The sequence below is a fragment of the Brachyhypopomus gauderio genome, chromosome 3 (genome assembly GCF_052324685.1).
Source record: "Brachyhypopomus gauderio isolate BG-103 chromosome 3, BGAUD_0.2, whole genome shotgun sequence".
Taxonomy (NCBI): domain Eukaryota; kingdom Metazoa; phylum Chordata; class Actinopteri; order Gymnotiformes; family Hypopomidae; genus Brachyhypopomus; species Brachyhypopomus gauderio.
Genome location: NC_135213.1, coordinates 10,788,946 through 10,809,318, shown reverse-complemented (window position 1 = coordinate 10,809,318; position 20,373 = coordinate 10,788,946). Strand labels below are relative to the sequence as shown.

At 42.6% G+C, this 20,373-nt stretch overlaps 1 protein-coding gene and 1 long non-coding RNA gene across 3 annotated transcripts in view; one reads left to right on the top strand and one right to left on the bottom strand.

Moving 5' to 3' along the window:
• Window positions 1-9,226, bottom strand: part of psme4b (proteasome activator subunit 4b) — a 17,636-nt gene extending 8,410 nt beyond the window's left edge. Inside the window, exons 1-20 of one of the 2 annotated variants that reach the window (XM_076999449.1) lie at window positions 8,780-9,226; window positions 7,377-7,517; window positions 7,151-7,267; window positions 6,605-6,658; window positions 4,910-4,954; window positions 4,479-4,628; window positions 4,297-4,360; window positions 4,113-4,187; window positions 3,894-4,016; window positions 3,698-3,790; window positions 2,292-2,557; window positions 1,983-2,169; window positions 1,706-1,795; window positions 1,544-1,608; window positions 1,275-1,425; window positions 1,061-1,159; window positions 850-919; window positions 682-749; window positions 365-580; window positions 124-281 (exon numbers count right to left, since the gene is read on the bottom strand). In XM_076999449.1, coding sequence (XP_076855564.1) covers window positions 124-281; window positions 365-580; window positions 682-749; window positions 850-919; window positions 1,061-1,159; window positions 1,275-1,425; window positions 1,544-1,608; window positions 1,706-1,795; window positions 1,983-2,169; window positions 2,292-2,557; window positions 3,698-3,790; window positions 3,894-4,016; window positions 4,113-4,187; window positions 4,297-4,360; window positions 4,479-4,628; window positions 4,910-4,954; window positions 6,605-6,658; window positions 7,151-7,267; window positions 7,377-7,517; window positions 8,780-8,976 — 2,429 coding nt within the window. In that variant the 5' untranslated portion in view covers window positions 8,977-9,226. The remainder of the gene's footprint in view (window positions 1-123; window positions 282-364; window positions 581-681; window positions 750-849; window positions 920-1,060; window positions 1,160-1,274; window positions 1,426-1,543; window positions 1,609-1,705; window positions 1,796-1,982; window positions 2,170-2,291; window positions 2,558-3,697; window positions 3,791-3,893; window positions 4,017-4,112; window positions 4,188-4,296; window positions 4,361-4,478; window positions 4,629-4,909; window positions 4,955-6,604; window positions 6,659-7,150; window positions 7,268-7,376; window positions 7,518-8,779) is intronic. The other variant, XM_076999450.1, reaches the window with a different exon arrangement.
• On the top strand, window positions 8,231-20,373 carry LOC143510278 (uncharacterized). Its single transcript, XR_013129939.1, has 3 exons — window positions 8,231-8,314; window positions 19,572-19,669; window positions 19,848-20,373. It is a non-coding gene; the product is annotated as an uncharacterized LOC143510278 (long non-coding RNA).

The window sequence follows — 20,373 nt, the reverse complement described above, 5'->3', positions numbered from 1 at the left end:
GAGGACAACTCTGGTGGAGCCAGACCGTTCCTAACCAGGCCGCTAACCGTCCCCGTACCGTCTCCGCTATACCAGCTGTATTCCACCAGTATTAGTTGTGGGTAACCCCACACCCCCTCTGACCTGCTCATGTCCTGCTGACCCTGGGCGTAACTCTGCAGGCGTCTCAGCTCGGGCTGGAGCAGCAGGTCCAGCAAGTAGAAGACGAAGTTCTTCTCCTCGGCACTGGGCACGTGCCACTGGATCCGCAGGTCCCACAGGTCGCCGGGACGTCCCCAGTCCTGCAGAGACAGGTGCGTACGTCACACACGCGAGGAGGGTGCGCAACACACACACACACACATTCCTGCACCCTGTTCCATACCTTAATGGGCAGGTATTGGGATGGGGGCAGGGTGAAGCCCCCCGGGACGCTGCAGTAGTCGGTGGGGTAGGTGAGGGCGGTGGAGCGCAGGACGTGGTGTAGCAGGTTGCAGGCCAGGCTGTAGCCCTGTTTGCAGCGCAGACGCAGGGCCAGCTGCAGGATCTGCACCAGCTGCGTGCGGTAGGGGAGGAGCTTCGCTCCGTCCACACGGGTCACCTGAGTGACGGGAGGGGGAGGGGCCGAAACTCTTCAACGTTCTCCGCGTTTTCATTCACGCTATTTCACTTTACCCGTTTTTTTCCCCGACTTTGTTTTACCTCAGAGAGCAGCTGGAGGTTCCACAGCAGCTCCTTATCCAGCTCCTCGTCGTTCAGCACGTCCTCGTCTGTAAAAGTCAAAAGCGCAGAGTGGAGCCCACAGCTATACGCGGTCACACACAGAAGGGGGAGAACAACCGAGAGAGAGAGAGAGCGAGCCGGACGTACTGGCAGTGATGTGCAGGATGGCGGTGCAGCAGTGGGGGACGAACACTTTCAGGCACTCGGCGGGGTGACACTGTGAGAGAGAGAGAGAGAGAGAGAGAGAGAGAGAGAGAGAGAGAGAGAGAGAGAGAGAGAGAGAGGAGACACGGTTGCACGGCTGCCGAACACAAGCGTTACGTGTGCGGGTCGTGGCGGGTGCGGACTCGGACGGCACCTTAGCTGCTGCTCGGCACATGTCGGCCACCATCCGGCCCGCCACGCGCGTCTCGAAGATGTTGCTGGTGGCGTAGTTGAAGACTTTCTCCAGAGCCACCTGTCAACACGGTGGGCGACAAGGACGAGTTCAAGTTAAACGATGCGGAAAGTAGAAGCACCGCGTGGGACTCGATGGGAGGCCGACGAGCTGCGGAGGGAGGCGAGGTGGAGACCTTGAATATCTCCATGGAGCACTGGGTGAGGATGGTGCTGAAGGTGGAGGACAGACCCAGCTCCACCAGACTCTCCAGGTGGGTCATCTTCTCAGTCTCCGTCTCCTCTCGCGTCTGCTCCAGGGTGCTGCTGTCGATCAGGGCAAAGCACCTGCACACAGAACACGTAGGTGAACGTGGTGATTGTCGTGGTGGTGGGTGGAGTCTAAGAGATTAAACGTGACAGCATTAAGCAGAGTTAGAACACCCACACACAGTCACTCATTTACCTGTCCATAAACTGCAGGACAAAGTCCTCAAACTCGGCTGAAGCCGAACACAGCTCTCTTTCCATCTAGACAAGACAGAAGACTTGAGATCACCCGATTACAGACGGGCTACACCCAGTGACATCCATCAGACATGGATCACACACACGAACAAGTCCTCACCTCGGTCAGGTCATTCTGCTCATGGAGGGCAGAGGAGCAGTCTACTAAAGGCACAAGTGTGGTGAAGGTAGCGATGAACTGGAACGTTATCTAAGATGGACACAACAGCAACATTTCTAATCAACTCAGTGAGAATCTTTTGCATCTATGTAGCCAACAGATCTAGCAGCTGTGAACTCGCTGTCCAGAGCTTAAGTTCTAGTGTCTTGACCGAACTGCCAGATGTTTTGATATACAGGTTGTATAGGGGTTCCATGTGCGTTATTTAAGAACATACCATGCACTTGCTGAAGTCATTGGGGTCGACGCCAGGCAGCGCCCTCATGAGCAAGGGCAGGACGTGCGCAGGGCCTTCTGGGTAGTGGCGGCCACCGCTGAGCAGACTGCGAGCCATGCCAATCATACAGCTGAGGGTGGCCGTCAGCTGGTGGGGTTCAGTCAGGGTCTCCATCGCAGGGTATGTCCTGTGGAGGGGGAGCACGTATGCGCGCACACGCGCACACACACACACACAGTTTACCACAGACAGCAGAGAGAACAACGGGTCAGTCCTGCCCCCTCCTCTCCAGCAGGGTCAGCCACTCACTTCTCCAGCACGGGGGGAATGACCAGCTCTGGTCTCATCAGCGCCAGGTTCTGCAGCGCCTGGGCGGCGTCCATGCAGCCCGTCTTGCTGAACATGGCCATGAGGACGGGCTGCTTCATGCTCTCCACGAAGCGGGTGACGTCGTGGTCGGTGAGGCGGTGGGTGGCGGGCACGGGCGTGATCCAGCACGCCTTCTTGTAGCGCTCACGGTGCAGACGCCGCACCACGCTGGCCGGCAGACGCTGCAGGAGCTTCATCAGCTTGACCTGCACGACCACCACACACACACACACCCCTCTGTGTTTATCACCTCTATTAGAACCTTTAAAAGTATTCTCTCTCAATATTTTCTCAGCTTCAGGATGACTGGATGGTATCAGATCCCAATAATGCTACCCTTATATTCAGATTTTATAAATGATTGAACTGGCTTATTAATTAGGCTGCAAACACTTTAAAAGTGCTTAAGTCTTTAATGGTATCTGTGACATGTTTGCTAGGAAACAAGCCCACGTTTCTCTATAGTGTTAAATCTCAGATCTTGCTGGTTACTGATCTGTCTTTTCCATCAGTCAGCATTAAACCTAAGAACTTCATCACATTTGTTAATATTTTACTACCATTTAACCCCAACATAGTGTCCAGTTAATAAGAAATGACCCTTTTGCCAGTATTAACACCTGAAATGACTAAATTTACTGTTCCAAGGTCAACAGGTCACTGTTGTCTTTTAATCAAGATGTTCTTATTGTAAACTGGTACCAGCAGTACACAAGGCAGCTTTTCCCTTTTTATTCATGTGACACAGCTTATAAATGGCTTTTAGAGACCTACCTAATAACCATTACTAAACACCTTTATTAAACCAAATGTTGCACCATTACTAAACCCTTTGTAAGTGTTATTTTTGTTATTTTTAAAACTGCACCAAAGTAATACAAAATTAACAGCATGCCCTGCGTGTTGGTTTGTTAGCTATGCAAACTCAGGGTCAGATAAAGCAGGAACGTAGCTCTGACACCCGGAGAACTGTGCGGCTACGCTGCTAAGGGCGATGAGGAAAGGCCTGTGTTGCTACAATGGACTGTGAGCAATCAAGCTCCTTCAGAAGGCCATCTATCCAGCACATGTCAACTGCTGGGAGGCCATGTGCAGACAGTAAACAGAAACCTGGGCTAACTGAACCGACCAATGAGTGCTCAGTAACGAAGCCCCGGGGGAGGGAACGGGTCCGCCTGATGTTTACCTTTAAGGGCCTGTAATATATACACACAGACAGACGGGGGGGGGGGTCTTGACAAATAATTAAACGGCCCGTTTACAATTATCGGAGAGCTCATCTGAACCAATCAGAAACTTAAAGAGTTCTTAGCAAGGTGCAGCTGAACATTAGTCCAGTCACTCACCAGCCAGCGGCCATTGTTGGAGGGGTGGTAGAAGGAGGCGATGCTACTGAAGAGGCCGTTGAGCTGCTTCTGGGCTTGGTTCTGAGCCCCGCCCTAATTCAAGAGACCACGAGGGAAATGTTAAAGTCTTACAAGAATATGAGCCAAACCTACATCCAACTCTAGAAGTAACCATGACAGTCACACACACACTAACCAGCATGGAGGAGATCCAGAGAACAACATGGCCAATGTCGTAGGAGTTGGTCATGTACCTGGGCACCACCATCTGACTGGTGCCTACTGGCAAGTTGAAGCTCCGTAGAACTCTGGTGAAGATCTGCCCATGAAAACAAAAACAAACAAACAAAAAACAGTTGGAATACACTGCCAATAAACACAAGGAGAACTGAATAAATGACATTTACTGCATTACCTTGGGAATGTAAGGGTCCCAGTTTACATAACCAATGTTGTCATTGGCTAAACGGGCAAAAAGGTTCACAAGGCTCTAGGACAAAAACATCCAAAACAGTGCTCAGAAAACCCAACGTGTTGGTTTCAAACCATGAATTACTGGAATATTCAGTCAAGTGTTCAACACAACAACAAATACTCACCCCCTCCCAACTAGGCAAATTTTGTACTGAGACCCAAAGACCCATGAGTTCATCAAACCATAGCCTACACACACACAACACATACTCATCAGTGTTCAATGCAGTTGGCTTGGGTGTGATGACAATAAGGGAACCCCAGCAATTATTCTGCATTTAAATAAACGAGCGTGTATTGGACCTACTTGAAGCCTTTGTGGTGCTGCTCAGGGGGTAAGATGGTGGGGAGAAAGAGTTCAAAGTAGCTGATGGCTTTCTGCATAGTGACATCAAATGGGCACAGTAGAGGTCTCCACTCGTCCAGCATCTCCTGAGTGGCAGACACCGGGAAATATCTGCACACAACACACGCACAAACACACACGTTCACACCCAAGTATGTCTCAAAGAGTTCAGGGCTCAAAGCGAGCTGCTGATGGCAAACATGTTTATTGTGTGTGTGTGTGTATTAATGTAATGGTCAACTCAGTACTATCTTAAGAGAAGGCTGTAATCAGCTCAGAAGGAAAGCCACACACAGGGCCACACACCAATGACCCCATCACATTAGTCTACATTACATACAGTGCGGTGGAGATTACGCTACGAGGCGACGTGAGCGTGCCCGTGTACTCACAGTCTGCAGCTCTTCACCAGCATCTTCAGCACGTTCTCCACAGAGCTGCGGGGGGGGGAGAGAAGACATGGAGAGAATCGGGGGAGGGGATCAGTGCAACGTCACGTCCGAAGCGCACGATGCTAATAATGACTGAAGGGACTCTGCGGTAAGAGCACAGGATGCGATTAGGCCGCGTGCGAAGCAGAAACCCAGCCTCCGTGCTTTTGGGGGCGGGACTAACGGAACGCCGTCCAGGCCCAGAATGCACTGCTTCCACAAGAGCCCAAAGCATGTGTGCAGCATGCCAACGTAGGAGGGAAGAGATTTGATCTCCATTTTTCAAATCGTAAAATGGTTCCCAAAGTATACATGTATACTAAACTAAGCTCCATTATGTCTAAGCTGTTATCTTGAAATGACATTCAGTGAACTTTGTTTTTTAGAACATTGTTTTGCTGTAGACCAGCTGTGCCCAAGTCTGGTCCTAGAGTCCAGCACTGTTTGGTGACTTTCCTGCTTTTACAAGCCTGCAGGTGGGTAGCCCTGCTGTAGGTATACATTTACATTTATGGCATTTGGCAGACGCTCATTACTTGGGGAAAGTCTGCACAGTTCAGTAATGCCAAAACCTTTGGGTACAGCAACATATGTGTAATCGAGGCAAGAAGTATGGTTGTAGTTGCCAGTGTCCCGGTAAACACACACCTCATCTCTCATGAAACACCAGAAAACAAACTCAGCACATTCTCTGTGCCACGAGGACATGGTGGTGATGGAGGAGGATGTAGTGGTGGGGGCGGGATTTGGGGGGAGGAGTTAAAAATAGACTCTTTACTGACACTAGACACCAAATGGAAAACTGGCAAAACTAACACGACCTTTTAACTTTTTAAAACTAGGAGAGCAAGAGCAATCTCGCCCAGCTTGTGTAATCAGAATTCAAGACTGTAAATATAAGCAATGGTTAAAATTTATAAATCGCCATTCCTGAACCTAGGCTTTACTGCATAAATAAATCTTTTGGATATCTGTTCAGAACAATGTTTTGATCCATTTTAAATGGGCTTTTATCCCACCCTGTTAAAAGCCTTTCTGATTAACTCTCCTTTGTGTTGATCCAAGCCACAAGAGTGCATTCAGCCACTTCAACACACTTAAGTAAAACAAGGAAAATTATTACTGGCACCTCTATGGCTGTGATTTAAACATGCATGCTCTATGTAAAATTTACCACGGATTACAAAATCCAGGACTGGATTTATAATAATGGATAATAATAATCCCTTTAATGAGAGCAGCTAGAAGCAATGAGAGACCAGTGTCAATGTTATTTACGACAAACCAAATGTAATTTCTGAAGAAAACCACCACTCTATTTTAAATGGTTTTTCATCCCACTCTGTTATAAGCTCTTCCCACGAACTCTACGTTGATACAAGCTACATGTACGTGAGCCAGGAAAGCATATTTGGCTAAATATTCTCGCCTAACATACAACTCTGGGCACCAAAGATTGACCAACTAGGTTGAGACAACCAACACTACAGCAACAAGGAGCACCATTTTAGACACAGGTCAAGGCCTAAACACAAGCCATGTTGAGGACTAAGAATGGTTTCTGAATTTGGTGTAATTTAAGATGCATGCAATTAACACCAAAGGTTGCCCTTGAAAAGTACAATACAACATATAAAAAACACTGGCTATGCTTACCGCTTGCGCACATAATTAAGCATTTTTTGTTTAGGGGAAGCTTCTGCTCGATAACTGAATGTGGGAAAAGGAAAAATGCATAAGCCAACACTAAATACATCATCAACTGATATCTTACACAGTAAAAACCTTCAAATGGGCATTAAGACTGCTTTTTAAAGGTTGGAACAAGAAGAATTAAGGCTTTCAAAGACCAACACTCAAATTGAAAATACACCAACAAGCCACAAAGAGCTGAGTTTTAACCAGGGCCTAACTTGCATAAAGCATGCACAACATTCAAGTGGTGGTTTGTTTTTTTTCATGACTTCATCTTTCCTAGCAGACAGACCTACTTAAACTATTAACTCCAATTCCCAAGCTGTCCCATGTGTGCATACCAAACAGAAACTGTTTTCATGACCTGCCAACGTCAATAAGGAACTCCTCAAATAGGAACCTAGTTGTCTCATGAATATTAAACTTCACACCTGCTATCCACAACATAGCGGGCTACGTCTAGAAAGTGGATAACTCCAGGCAAGGCCAAAGTGGAAAAAAACCTACTTTGGAAACCAGTTGAGACCAAGATGCTCTGTTTTGGAATAAAGGATCTTCTCATAGAGTTCATATAATGGCCTCCAAGGTAACTCCAAGTCATCCTGTGAGAGCAGTTCTTTTTTCCTAATATTTAGAAAGAAGGAACACATTTAACAGAAGAAAGGTTAATGGCAAAATATAAGCATGTCCATATGACTATGTAATTTGTAACGAGCCATTTTAGTCTGTATACTTGAGTAAGTTGATGAGAAGTCGTGCAAAACTCTGCATCATACTGATCTCCAGCGTAGGGATGGTGACCAGCTCATACAAGAGCTTAACAAAGAGCACATGGTCCTCTTTACTGAACTTCCTTCCATAGAGACGAAGGTACCTGTCAGAATAATACAGAGAAGATAATAGTGGTGAGAATCCAACTCAGAGAGCTGGAGATGTATTGATTTTTTAGCCAAAGATGAGATATACCATTATAGCACATTTAACCTCAGTCCTTAGGGCTAACCAGAAAATCCAAATCCTTACTATAATCCACCTTCCACTACACTTCATAACTATTAATGGCTTGCATCAGGTTGCTGAGAGCTGGGATAGAGCTAAAACGTAGACTTTCTGGTGGGACCCAAGAAATAAGGTGAGATGCACTACAGTAAGGTCAGGTGCATGAAGGAGATGATGGCAAAAGGAACCAATTAAACCACTGATGTGCAGCTTAGACAAGAACCTGCATAATATGACTCAAAATTCAAACATTACATGAACAATCCGGAGAAATAAGATGGTGAGAAGCACAAACGCACCTGTGTCTTCACATATTTAACAACTATAGTACTCATCCATGACCAATAACCATAGTGCTTTTGCTTCAGGACTGAGGTAACTTGCTAGCTTGAAAAATTAAACTGTTACCTATGACAGTGTTACCTATGACAGCGATAGCTAAATTACCTTTTGACAAAGATAAGTTTCAGGAATGAACAAATTACCATGAAGTTGGAAATAAATGATAAAACATCGAATTGTCTTGCGTATAGTATACATACACTTCCATGTTTTCTACTTGATACAATAACGCTGTGCACTTGGGCTCTCCATTAACAAAGGCTACGGCTAATCACTGTCTACAGACGGCTAGCTGAACTACACCAGAGTACTTCTGCTGCACCACTGTAGGTGAGCGGGTCAGATAACGTTACTTCACTCATTTTCTGAGTAAATACTTAAAAATACTTTAAATTCACAGAGTCCTGCTAGCTAACTGAGCTACAACCTGCTAGCTAGCTACTAGAAGTGGACCAGGGCTAACTAGCGCGGCTAGCCGGCTTAGAGCTCGAGAGGTTACCTACGTTCCCTATTAATAATAGTTTTATCTACGAATAATCGCGTTATCTATGAATAATCGTGTTTTCTACGAATAATCGTGTTATTTTTAAATAAACTATCATTTCCCCCCGACACACAGCTAACGCTAGGCAGCTAGCTAGCCGGTCACTAGGCAGTTAAGTACCTAGCTGGCGAACTAGGCCCGAGCCTTCAGATCACACACATTCTCCTTGTTGACGATCATGTCCTCAACTTTCACCGATACGAAGGAAAACACTGAATTTACAGTTTTTATATTTGGTTTTAGTTACTCACGTTGAGAGCTTCCTCGTCCAAAACAAAACTCCGGGCCATAACTCTCTGAGTTGGACAGCCCGACCCAAGTTACCTTTGATTTTGGCCAAAATGTCATTAGATTCATTGTCTAGTTTATCTGCATAAGGAAGGAGTTTGTTATAGACGATGTCTTTTTGAGGAACAAAACCTAATGTTTCGGCCTGATTCTTTTTCATATTACGACTCCCAGAATATCCTCTTCTGACTTGTGTGGCTAACGTTATTTTCTTAGTCCTTGACAAGTTCTCCTGACAAATCTTTTATTAAAAAAACTCGCAAGTCCACGTCTACAGTTCCACTTATTTTGGCGATGATCACAAGAGCTTAGCAGTTACTTCGGCGGACCTCAGTCAGATACGTAACGTTGGCTTGAGTCACCCACATTTAGTCTCTTTACAGTCCTGTACACAGATTACAAGCCATACGAATACCATACCGGTGGTAGATTGAACCCCTTCACCCGACAAAGGGCGCCCCTCCCTGGTGCCTGTCTGTTAGTTCACCTTAGAGAGTGAATGAAAAGCATGCCACATCATTATTACTATATATAGTAATGACTTCAGCGTCACTGAGCACAAGATGACGTACCAAATATTTACAAATATAAGGCTTTATTTCAGTAAATATAATACTGAAATAAACATGCAGTGCTCATATATTGTTTCATGGTTATGGACCGGAAATGTTCATACAAAAATCTCGAATGAGAGTATGGATATATAACCATCTGTTATTTAATCATTCCAAAAACTGATAACACAGCTAACAAAGTATGTCATGGGAATGTACACCACAAATGTCACCTGAACGTTTTCCAGTAGGATGGCCATTACGTGGACTCCATATCTCACCATATCCTGCCTTCAGACGTCTCCATGGTTTAATATGGTACAAATCAATCAATCTAGGGTTTTCACACTTCTTTATTTGTTTATTTAATCATGGTATATAAGATTTCTTCAGTAGTTTATCAATGCTAATTATACAAATAATAAGATGAAAGTGGTACACAGACCTTCAATAGAAACAGATTTCAGGCAGAGGACCTTAAGCTGTAGGCTGATGAAAGACCTCTATGTAAAAATACCCTGTAACTGTGGAAACCATGTGCACGAACAATGATCTATGAACTATGGGCAACAAAACTAACCATTAAGTGTGGTGGACCACACAAAAGCCCAGCCTGCCTGTACTCAAATCCATCTTCAACGTGCTACAGTACTACAGTACTGCTGTTGAGTATCACATACAAAAATGTGGACATACACGCTTTTCCAGGAATTAGGCCAAATACGCAGTCTAACCTCAAAGTCCACATCCTGCATCTTTTGCAACCAGCCTTAAATGTCACGTTGTTCTGTGCAGCCAATCTCATGTGCTGACTCATTCCCAGCCAATCAATTGGCCTCTTTGTCTAGAGGATCAGTTAGTTATAGGATAAGCAGATTTGACCTCCTAGATCATATATATTCTTATTCAGAGCTAGCCTCCCATCAGCATCTCACAGACACATAATGTCAATTGCACCAAACTGTAGAATACATAAATTGTTTATACGTTGAAAAACCCTTGTCTTTTAAAATTATTTAAAGCAAGAGTTGTTTGTAAACTGCCAGTATGTCAGTCTCTTGGAGCTACTGCAGTTTTATTTTTATTGCGTATGATTGCATCATATAAGGGTAATGTCACTATTATTATTATGATAATATAGATTTATGTCTAATCAACAATTACGTTTAATGACAATTAGATTTACAAAGTATAATCTAATCTCAATGCTGGCAGAGAGATAGCTCCTTGACATAACCACTCTAACACCATAAATACATTAGAGGACATTTTTAGCACTGATTTCGATTGACTCAAGTGACAAGCAGTCTTAATCCCTTTAGACCCAGTAACACTTCCATTCTCCATCACTGGTCCTGTCTAAAACAACTTTGACATGACTGCCCTCTAGAGGAAGTTCCAGGGTTGTCTAAGCTTGCCTCAGAAGCAGGGATAAAAAAGCAATAATGTACTTACTTCATAAAGTCAGCTCTGTTACTAGTTACATTCCACATTAAATATTTATGTTTACAGCAATGCATAATACATACAGAGGTAGGCTACATTTTGAATACTTTGAGAATAAAGTAATTCAGACAGAGAACATTTGCATATTCACATCTCCATTTTCTCATACTTTGATCATGTCATATGACTGTGCCAGATTTAGCAAACATTTGACATTTCAGTAAAGCATCATAATTGACCTTCTTACCTTAATGAAAATGATTAGATGCCCCAATATGCTTTTGCTTTAATTGATTTGTTTGGAAGTGTCATTCATTAAAATGTCCTATATATATAGGATGTTTGGTAAAACTTTATTTTAGCCAAAGAATATATACAATATGTATTATCCTTGAGATACTCATGCTGTTTCTGTTGCTCAGAGACTAAAAAAATGTTTTTTTCAAATATAATATTCCTGAGTTGCAAACCCTTAACACGAGTCACAGACACTGGTGAGCAAGCACTCACATGTTAATGTTCACTTGGACTCACACTTAAATGTATTTGATTTATGAACAGATTAATGAATTATTGTGATTTAATCAACAGCAAGTACTAATGCCAACACATCATTAATTAATATAAATAAGTATCAATATGAATCATCAATAATAATAATTATTAATAAAGTTATTTCTCCAAACCATACATATTGGTTGCATGTTATTCAAACATTTGGTCTTTTGTTTGGTTCCTAATCTAACAAGCACTTATGTTTAGTTTCAATATCAGCTTTAAATGCTCTATGACAATTTCTTCCTTACCTGGTAGTCCTCAAATTTTCTACTACATGAAATATATATAATAGAGAGAATTCTCTATTGTTGCCAGATGTCGGTTTGTGGGTTTCCCCTGGACCGTTTGTCATGACCTTGGCTTACGTTACTGGGTCTACAAAAACTACATGAACATGGGTCTGTTTCTATTTCTGTAGAATATAGTATTTCATTAAATAGCCAAAGAGAATATAACCCAAAGCACATAGCAGTCATAAAGGTGGATTTTAGTGACATAATAATTTGTAGCAATATTCTTGAACTTAATGTTTTTTACTAGCTACTCTGTCCCTTCCAAACTATATCCCTTGCAAGCTCATCTTTTTGTCACTGGTCTCTGCATACTCATCTGAGGTGTTCTCCGAGTCATTCTCATGCTCCGATATGTTCTCCTTTTACTCACTTTTGGTATCTTTTGGAGACATTTTCATAAAAATGTTATTCAAACGTCCTTCATATAGAAATCTATGCCATATGGGAAATATGAAGTAACTGTAATAATAAAAAACACCACTTTTTAGGCTGGAGAAAAGAATTTTCGACTGTTGTTAAACATCCTAACAGTTCAACGGAGCCAAAAACTGCATAAAGAATAATGACTGAGAGTTAATATTTAATCTGCTGTTGTTATGCAGGTTGGAGGCAGAATCTAGAGTTTTCCCCTAAATTTATTTTTGCTTTCCTCCTTTTAATATGATTAAGTCAAGTCAAGAGGTTTTATTGTCATTTCAACTACATACAGAGTACACAGTGAAACGAAACAACGTTCCTCCAGGACTTTGGTGCAACATAAAACACAGTGCAGACAGAACATAAGTGCAACACAAGTGCGGACAGACAGTACAACACAATACAGACAGTATACAGAGTGCAAACAGACACTTCACTAGACAGAGATTAAGCTATCTAGTCAATAATTTATATTTTTTATATATATTAATTTATATATATCTAATCTTGAACGTCCTTTACAGCAGTAATGCATTGACTGGGCTTCGATTGGGCAGTTACTAGGATTTTACCACCAGTACTGTAAGTGTTTTCTGAATAAATAGACAGTGACTGAATCATGAAAGCTGTGACCACAATGATCATGTGTTTTTAAAGGTCTTTATTTCACATACTATTAATGACTAAATTAGAGCGTTTAAGGCCATAAATAAAATTTATTATCTAGCTGGCTCCAGAGTGAACATTCCTCCATAATGTTTTAAGCAGAGTCACTGAGCAACATATGTAAGATGTGGTGGGGGTGGTGGTTGGTCCGCAGAGATATCACCTCAGTGGTCTGATGTCTGATGCTTAGTTTAGCTTGTGGTTGTGGAAAGACTGTGCTATTTTCTGTGCGATGTTTCATGAGGGGTTATAGGAACCTCCGTGGAGACCTCTCACCTGCTCTGAAATGAGTGCATGAGGACCACTCGCTCCTAGACTGACTCGAAGAGCAGAAATCCTCTTGCAGCTCTTCTGATCATGAAGATTGCAGCAGTACCCTTCGTATTCCATTAGGGGGCAGTACAAGTACTCATGTAATTAAAGAGTGAAGACAGTTTCATGCATGTTCTGTATAGAAGTTTATAGATGGTGCCTTTCTTTACAGCCCAACACAAAGTGTATAGCAAAAAGTTACAGTTCGGTAGATCCATAAATGCTCGGCATTTACTTCCATTTTCTTTTTTTAGATGACTGATTGTGTCTGGCATATTTTTGACTGTCATTTGCTTTTCTCAGTCTAGAAATGTTAAAGATTAACTCTGAAAGAGTAATAATAATAATAATAAAGAGTAACTCTGTTCTTTAATGCATAGCTTAATGTTTTCCTGAGTCATTTGCATTTTCTCATTTTAGAAGCAGAACATGGACTGTTTTGTTAACTCAGTGAGAGGAATAAATTGCTCCCTATTAGATTTGATGTCATTCTCTGCTGTCCAGTCAGAAACGAACACCGTCTTTCTAATGAATACCTCATGGCTCTTTTTAAAAAGAAGACTTAATGAGTTCTATTCCACTAGCATATTATCTTTCGTGAGCCACCCTTTCCACATGGAAAATAAGGACATTTCTGAATCTTTTCAAGGCACAGTGCAAACTGACAGAAGCAGACCTGTAGATGGAAAAAACGGTACACGCTCAGCCTGCCTTTAGCCTTAAAGCTGCACTTCATCAGTGCTTCAAAGCTGTGGAAACCATTTTGAGAACCATGTTTTCATTTCCTAAAATACTGAGGAAATGCTTCAACGGCCTTCATCTCCTCGGCTGACTATTATTCAGTGATGCAGTCAGAACCAGCAGGCAGAATCCGCCATGTTGTCTGTCATGGCGGGCAGGACGACGGCGTCAGAGCAGCGAGGGCCGTGGAGATGTCTTCAGATGCCAGGGCAGGTGGCCTGAGTGAGGATAGCAGCATGACACACAAAGCAGGAGCGCCCACAAGCGGCTGCCTACGGGCTCCTAAAGTTCTCAGCAGTGTGAGCTTCTCTTATGGGTTTTTTACTGGACGCGGTTCAGTCCGAATTGGGTTTTTATGACAGGCATTTATCATGCCCAAGGCCAAAACCTGCTTACAGCACATTACGCTTTTGCATCTTGGTTACGTGACACGGCATTTAGACCTAAACTGATGGCCAACTGTTTTCACTTAAGATCGACCACAAATGCGGCCTGGTTCAGATGCCCAAATAGCCGAGTCATGATGGACAATTTAACCATAGCAGGAGACCTCAGACGAGACCAGCCTAACGGCCATAAGCCTTTCTTCATTAACATATTTCTAAGCCTAACATTTGCTAGAGTAGTGGAACATTAATCTTCATATAAAACGAATTCTAATTCAGATTCATATAATCCAAGTGAAAAGTGAAAAAATGTGAAGTATGGACTTCACATGGTACAACCCCAGAGTAAACTCAAAGATTACTCTCTTGCTGCCTCCCAAGATCACTTCCCCAAATCCTGAAAATATATTCAATTATTAATTTATTTTACTTGGCTTCCTAAAATGTTCCAAACCAAAAACCATTGCTGGTCCCTCTGGGCTTTGTTTGGTGGTATGTATTCTCATATGAGGTAATGCAAAGCATTCATTCTGACAGTGAACGCTGTGGAAAACAGATAACGCAAAGTGGTAAGTCTTTCCACACACTTTAGCAGTGTCTGTTTGATTTGAGTACTCATTCAAATAGATTCACAAGAGTACATGCTGGAGACAAAGCAGATGCCCTTTGTCCTGTGTGTTTTTGTCATTGTTTGAGACTCTTTATCTTTTCCCTTCTAATCTTTTGCATAAACTTAAAAAATGCCTTTTGATGTTTTAAAATAGGGGACCCAGGCGGATATATGTACCTATACCGATGTCTATACCTATTTATTTGAATATACAGTAAATTCATTGTCCAGCTTGTAATTGGCCTGATACATCCTAAGTTATGCATTTTGACAACTTCTGTTGGTTTAGTATACTGTGAGACATGGCTTCCTTATTAATAGATCAAATATTTTAGCACAATTAACCTATTCGAAGCACAGATGTTAAAGACTTCTTTCTTTTAGGATGACTTTGGTTTCAAATTTGTGAAATCCATTCATTTCACTTTTTTAATTATTCAAAGTGGAAAAAACATCTCACGATCAAATCCCAGTTTCTAGTTCCCGTGTGACTGGCCCTGCCAAAATGATTGATTGACTCTTACACAGTCGTGAGGTAATATTTCATCAAAGTGTTTTGAATCCACTGGAGAGAAGAACCATAGAAACAAAACAGTAGACACATGGCAGAAATCAAGTAATGAATGCAGTTCAAAGGCCTGAACTCATTGCTTTTCACTTTTAAGATGCTAATGTTCCTGAACCTATGGGGTACAGGAGAGATTAATAGAAAGAAAAAAGGAGGCCCTGTGTTAAGAGATGGTACTGGAAAAATGATTTCAAGCCCAGACCACAGTGTCAGCAAATTCTTCATAACAGACCGTATTTACAACACCACCCAACCCTCTTTCCTCGGTACAGTCACAAACACCTTGGACACCAGCCTCCTTCTGATGCCACCATGACTGGGTTTTATCCATTAGACTTAGCATAATGAATGGTGGCGGCTACTGGACAGCATATCCTGGCTCATTAGGTTAAATACCACATCACCAACATGTCTGTCATACCTCTCCTATTTCATTCACTTTCAACCACATTATCGACTCCGCACATGTAACTACTGCTCGGTGTGGTTCTACTACACCTTGCACCGTTACGACCGTCTTTTGCTCCGCGCCCCGTCCACCCCGATCACAAAAACGACACTCAGCTGATGCTCATTCTCTTCACGGTGTCTGTAGCGTTTAGTCTTTCGTGGGGTGAAAATGCTCCTGATGTGAAAATGGAAACAAAAATGATATATCTGCAGCATGAAGCCAGCTCTTGGCAAGCTGGTTCAAACTATTTTATTACAGTTAATAAAAGCTGCTCTGCCTCTCTAACTTCACCCGTGGTTATGATAAGTAGCTCTGGTGTGGTGGTGTGGTCTACACCCCGGCCTCTCCCCGCTATTATCCTGCACTGCTGGAACTGTGAGACACTACAAGACACACTGCTCTCACAGGCCAACTCGGCAGCACACGGATGCCTGCACTACGCCACTGTGGAAATATTACATAAACACATCTGTATAACTCTGAAAGGTTAAAAATGGACATTTTAGGACAACCTGCTTGAGTCTCCCAGAAGTGTGTATGAATTAAGTAAATCATATTCATCATGTCTGAGGTGGAATGGGTTGCTAGCTTTTGTGAAAGTGTGCTAGTTTTAAAGCAGGAGTATTTTGTAACTGGCTAAAAGGTCTTTGGCCTCTGTTGGCCTTTGCCATGTTTTGACAGCACTAGCTGATCCACAGAAGATTACATGCTATAAATGACCAGAGTCAGAAACTCAGCCACACAAGTCACAGACTACCCACGTTGTGTTAGTCAAACAGGAAATCTGACCAAAGAGGTTTCAAATCAAAGCTCACACGATGTTTCCCGTTTCTTCCAGTTGTCCAGAGTCATGCAAGGATAATTTGATGTACTTTGTTAGTGTATTGTCTTCTTCCATCTTATTATTTCCAGATAGCCAATGTGTTTTTACGCTGACAAGGCAAATAAGGAAGCAGTGACATGTGAAATCTCAGTTGGACGGGACATGCAGATATAAATGACTACAGTATGTGATTCGCAATTGTGGTTTAGGGGACCCGTTTGCCCCCTATTTTGCCTCTACACCAGTTCTAACTGTATTGAGCTGAAAAATAGAGACCTTGAAGTTCACAAGACTTCTGACACTTTAAACTGTTTCTGTTCAGGCTGAAAGATTTCTAGCTGATTGAACGTAGCCTACTGTAACTGGCCACCTTACAGAGGATCTAAAACTCATGATACTCATGATACTCACTTGTATTCATGCGAAGGAGTATATGTAAATAACATGTATTTGTCTTTTCCTACCTTCATCTCTTGTGTGTGCGAACCGTGGCCATTAAACCTGGACCCACTCCCACCCCCCCCCCCCCCCCCCCCCAAAAAAAAATTTGTTTCCTCTCCTAATTAACTGCAATAGAGAAAAAAATTTAGACGACAGTGCAGCTTTAGAAACGCAATAAACAATAACATCTGTACTAGATAACTTCTTAAGCAAAATAAGGTTCACAGCTCCGTGTTGCTCAGAAGCGGAATACGTAAACAACGCGCACGAGGGCGTCAAAGGAATGAATCGAAACTAGCTAGCGGTGGTATGCTAATGTCAGCTAGCGTCGCCAGAGAGGGTGGAAATTATCATACAATTAAGCCCGCCCATTAAGACTGAAGATATGATTTTACTGTCATTTGACTGGTATTGCTGAATTATAACTGCCAGGCCCTCTGTAAACGAACAGCGGGCCCACCAATCACCAAGATTCTGCGGAGGCATCACAGTCCTGATAGGGGGAGACACAGGCTCACAGGTTTCCACTTAACTTAACCCCTCACGGTCCAAAACAGATTGAATAGACATGGGTGAATTATTTATTTGCTTATATTTTTGTAATTGTTTAGATGTCGATTGTCAAACTGTAAGTAGATAAAATAAAATTGGATAAATTATATTATATATATTTATGTTTTAAGAATATTTTTAGGCCCTCTGAGAGGGCGTAGAGGGCCCTGACTGTTCCCCACTGACATGCACACACACACACATACACGACACACACACACACACACACACACACACACACACACACACACACACACACACACACACACACACACATATATATATATATGTATGTATACGTATGTGTGTGTGTGTGTGTGTGAGAGAGAGAGAGAGAGAGAGGGAGAGAGAGAGACAGAGAGAGAGGGAGAGAAATGGATAGAGAGAATGTGAGAGAGAAGGTTGGTGAGAAAAGGCTGCCATGACCAAAGTCATGAAAATGTGCCAAATCAAACTAAATGTGTAAGAATCTGTCATCATGGTTTGCAAAGCTTGTAGACTCAAAAAAGAAAAATACAGTCATTTTCTATTAATTATATAAAAAAAAACATTAAAACTGTTGATTCATTAGAAATTCCTGTCATTATTTATACAATTTCCTTATAGTTAGGTAAGCTAAATAAACTGTGCAGTTTTTCCTCTTTCATAAGAATTCCCGCTGTCTTACTGTCCTCATGCTAACAAATGATCTGGCATTGCTGTCATGCTAAAAAGGGGAAAGGAAAGAACCTAATACTACTATTTTTGAAGGCTTGTGAAATAATATATGGGTATATAGCTCTTGTGATTAATTGTGGAAGCTGCCAAGTTTAAGCTTCCAAGCTAGGTAACATCATCTCCCAACTTTCCACAAAAACTGATCAGTTCCAGAAGTTACTGACAGCAAAATTTGAGGCTACCAAGAGAGATCCTCTTGAACCGGTTCTGTTCCTCTTGACCCAAACATTTCCCAACGCAACAGCGTACGGGAGCACGGTAGTGTGCCACTGTCCTGATGTACGCTGTTGCATTGATTACTGGTGTGTGGCTGTAGATGTTTGCAGCTACCGCAGCTGTGGATGAATATAGTGGGTCATCTGGCAGAAGCACTGTTAAAACTCCAAGCACAAGCAGCACTGATGGAACAGGCCAGGGTGCCACCAGTCCAGAGAGACTGCAGTGGGAAGATGGAAGCACTAGGTCAGCAGCACGAGCAAGTCTCAGCTAATCACAACATACATTTCACTGCATTTTCCACTGTAATTTGTTTATTTTTCCTCCACTCTGCCTTCAGCGTGCCCTGTGAGCCACACTTGTGGCATTCGACCAACCCCCCCTGACAACACACACCCCCCAACCCCGCTAACCCCCCCCTCCCTCGCAGATCCCCCTCCCCCTCTCGCTGACCCTCCCTAACCATACAAACTCAGTGAAGACAGAGGATCGCTGCCGTAATGTTCGTGATATGTTATCTTAGCATCAGGTCCAGGTTGACGCTGTGTTCGGAGGCGGCCAAAATGGAAAACACCTGCAACAATCTTGGAGATTCTCTGTCTGAAAACTCTTAACATCTGGTTTCATCTGAACTGGATGCAGATGGCAGATCATTCGTAATGCCCCGTCCACATCTCCAACTCTCGCTTCTGTCTCCTCCTTTTAATTTTTTTTTCCTCATTTGAATATCACGTGGAACGTTCCTTTCTTGCTCTTGACGAGGACAGACAAAAACAAACAAACAAACAAAACAAATCAACCAAACAAAACAAGTCTGAATATCTCCGCAGTAGCTGTGGTGATTGATGGAGGTGTAGCTGTTTTCATCTCCAAATGTTGGACAAAATAAACAGCCATAAATCTAAGAGTGTGCATGCAGGGGATACTGGCCCAGGAGAAGGCAGCGAAGAAATCCGTGAAAACTTTATGGCAGAAACAACATTAATGGTTTTGGATGGTTTCAGTGACTCAGTGGGATAGGACGAAGCGCTAAAGCCAGCAAACGCTGACTGCATGTCCCACGATGGATTGATCCCTCTTTAAGGAATACCTTAACCCACAGGTCAGTCTGGCATACCAAACAGCTTACATTTACACAGTGATGTAACTTATTTAACATATGGCTATAACATCAAAACAATTATTCATTTTTTTTAATCCAATGAAAAAACAAAAAAAATGGCAGTGTCCCTCTCGTGGATTATAATACGAACAAACCATTTTTGTTCTGTGTCTTTAAGAGTGTCAAGCCATGGAAAAGGAGAAGGATTCGAACGGAACACCACCCCCCACGGCTATTACTGTACCTCTGTGCACCTCGAACCGTCAACTGCAACCCATTTCAACTCATGCTGTGTTTTATTGTTCTGTGCCAAGCAATGTATACATAAGGCCCCAGAGGCCACAGACCCAGAACAAAAATGAGGTTGGGTAGTGGAGAGCCCGTGTAGAGGGTTGGTACAGGGGGCATGTGATGGAAAGAATGGCTTGATGTCAGCAAGGTCTGATTTATTTCTATCTGGAAAACATTTATAAAAAAATTTATAATCCATCTGACTTCCACAGGTGGCATGAAAAAAATTCAATTCTAAAATAGTATGCTTTGCGACATAATTGTTCTTTGCTAATGTATACAAAAATTTATTTGCTACAGAAATCTTTCAGCCATCTTGATCTACTCTTCCTTTATTTGAAAGGTGATGAAAAAACCAATGTTGTACTACCTACATTGTCCATATTCATTCTATTCTTCCTCTTTCTATAGAC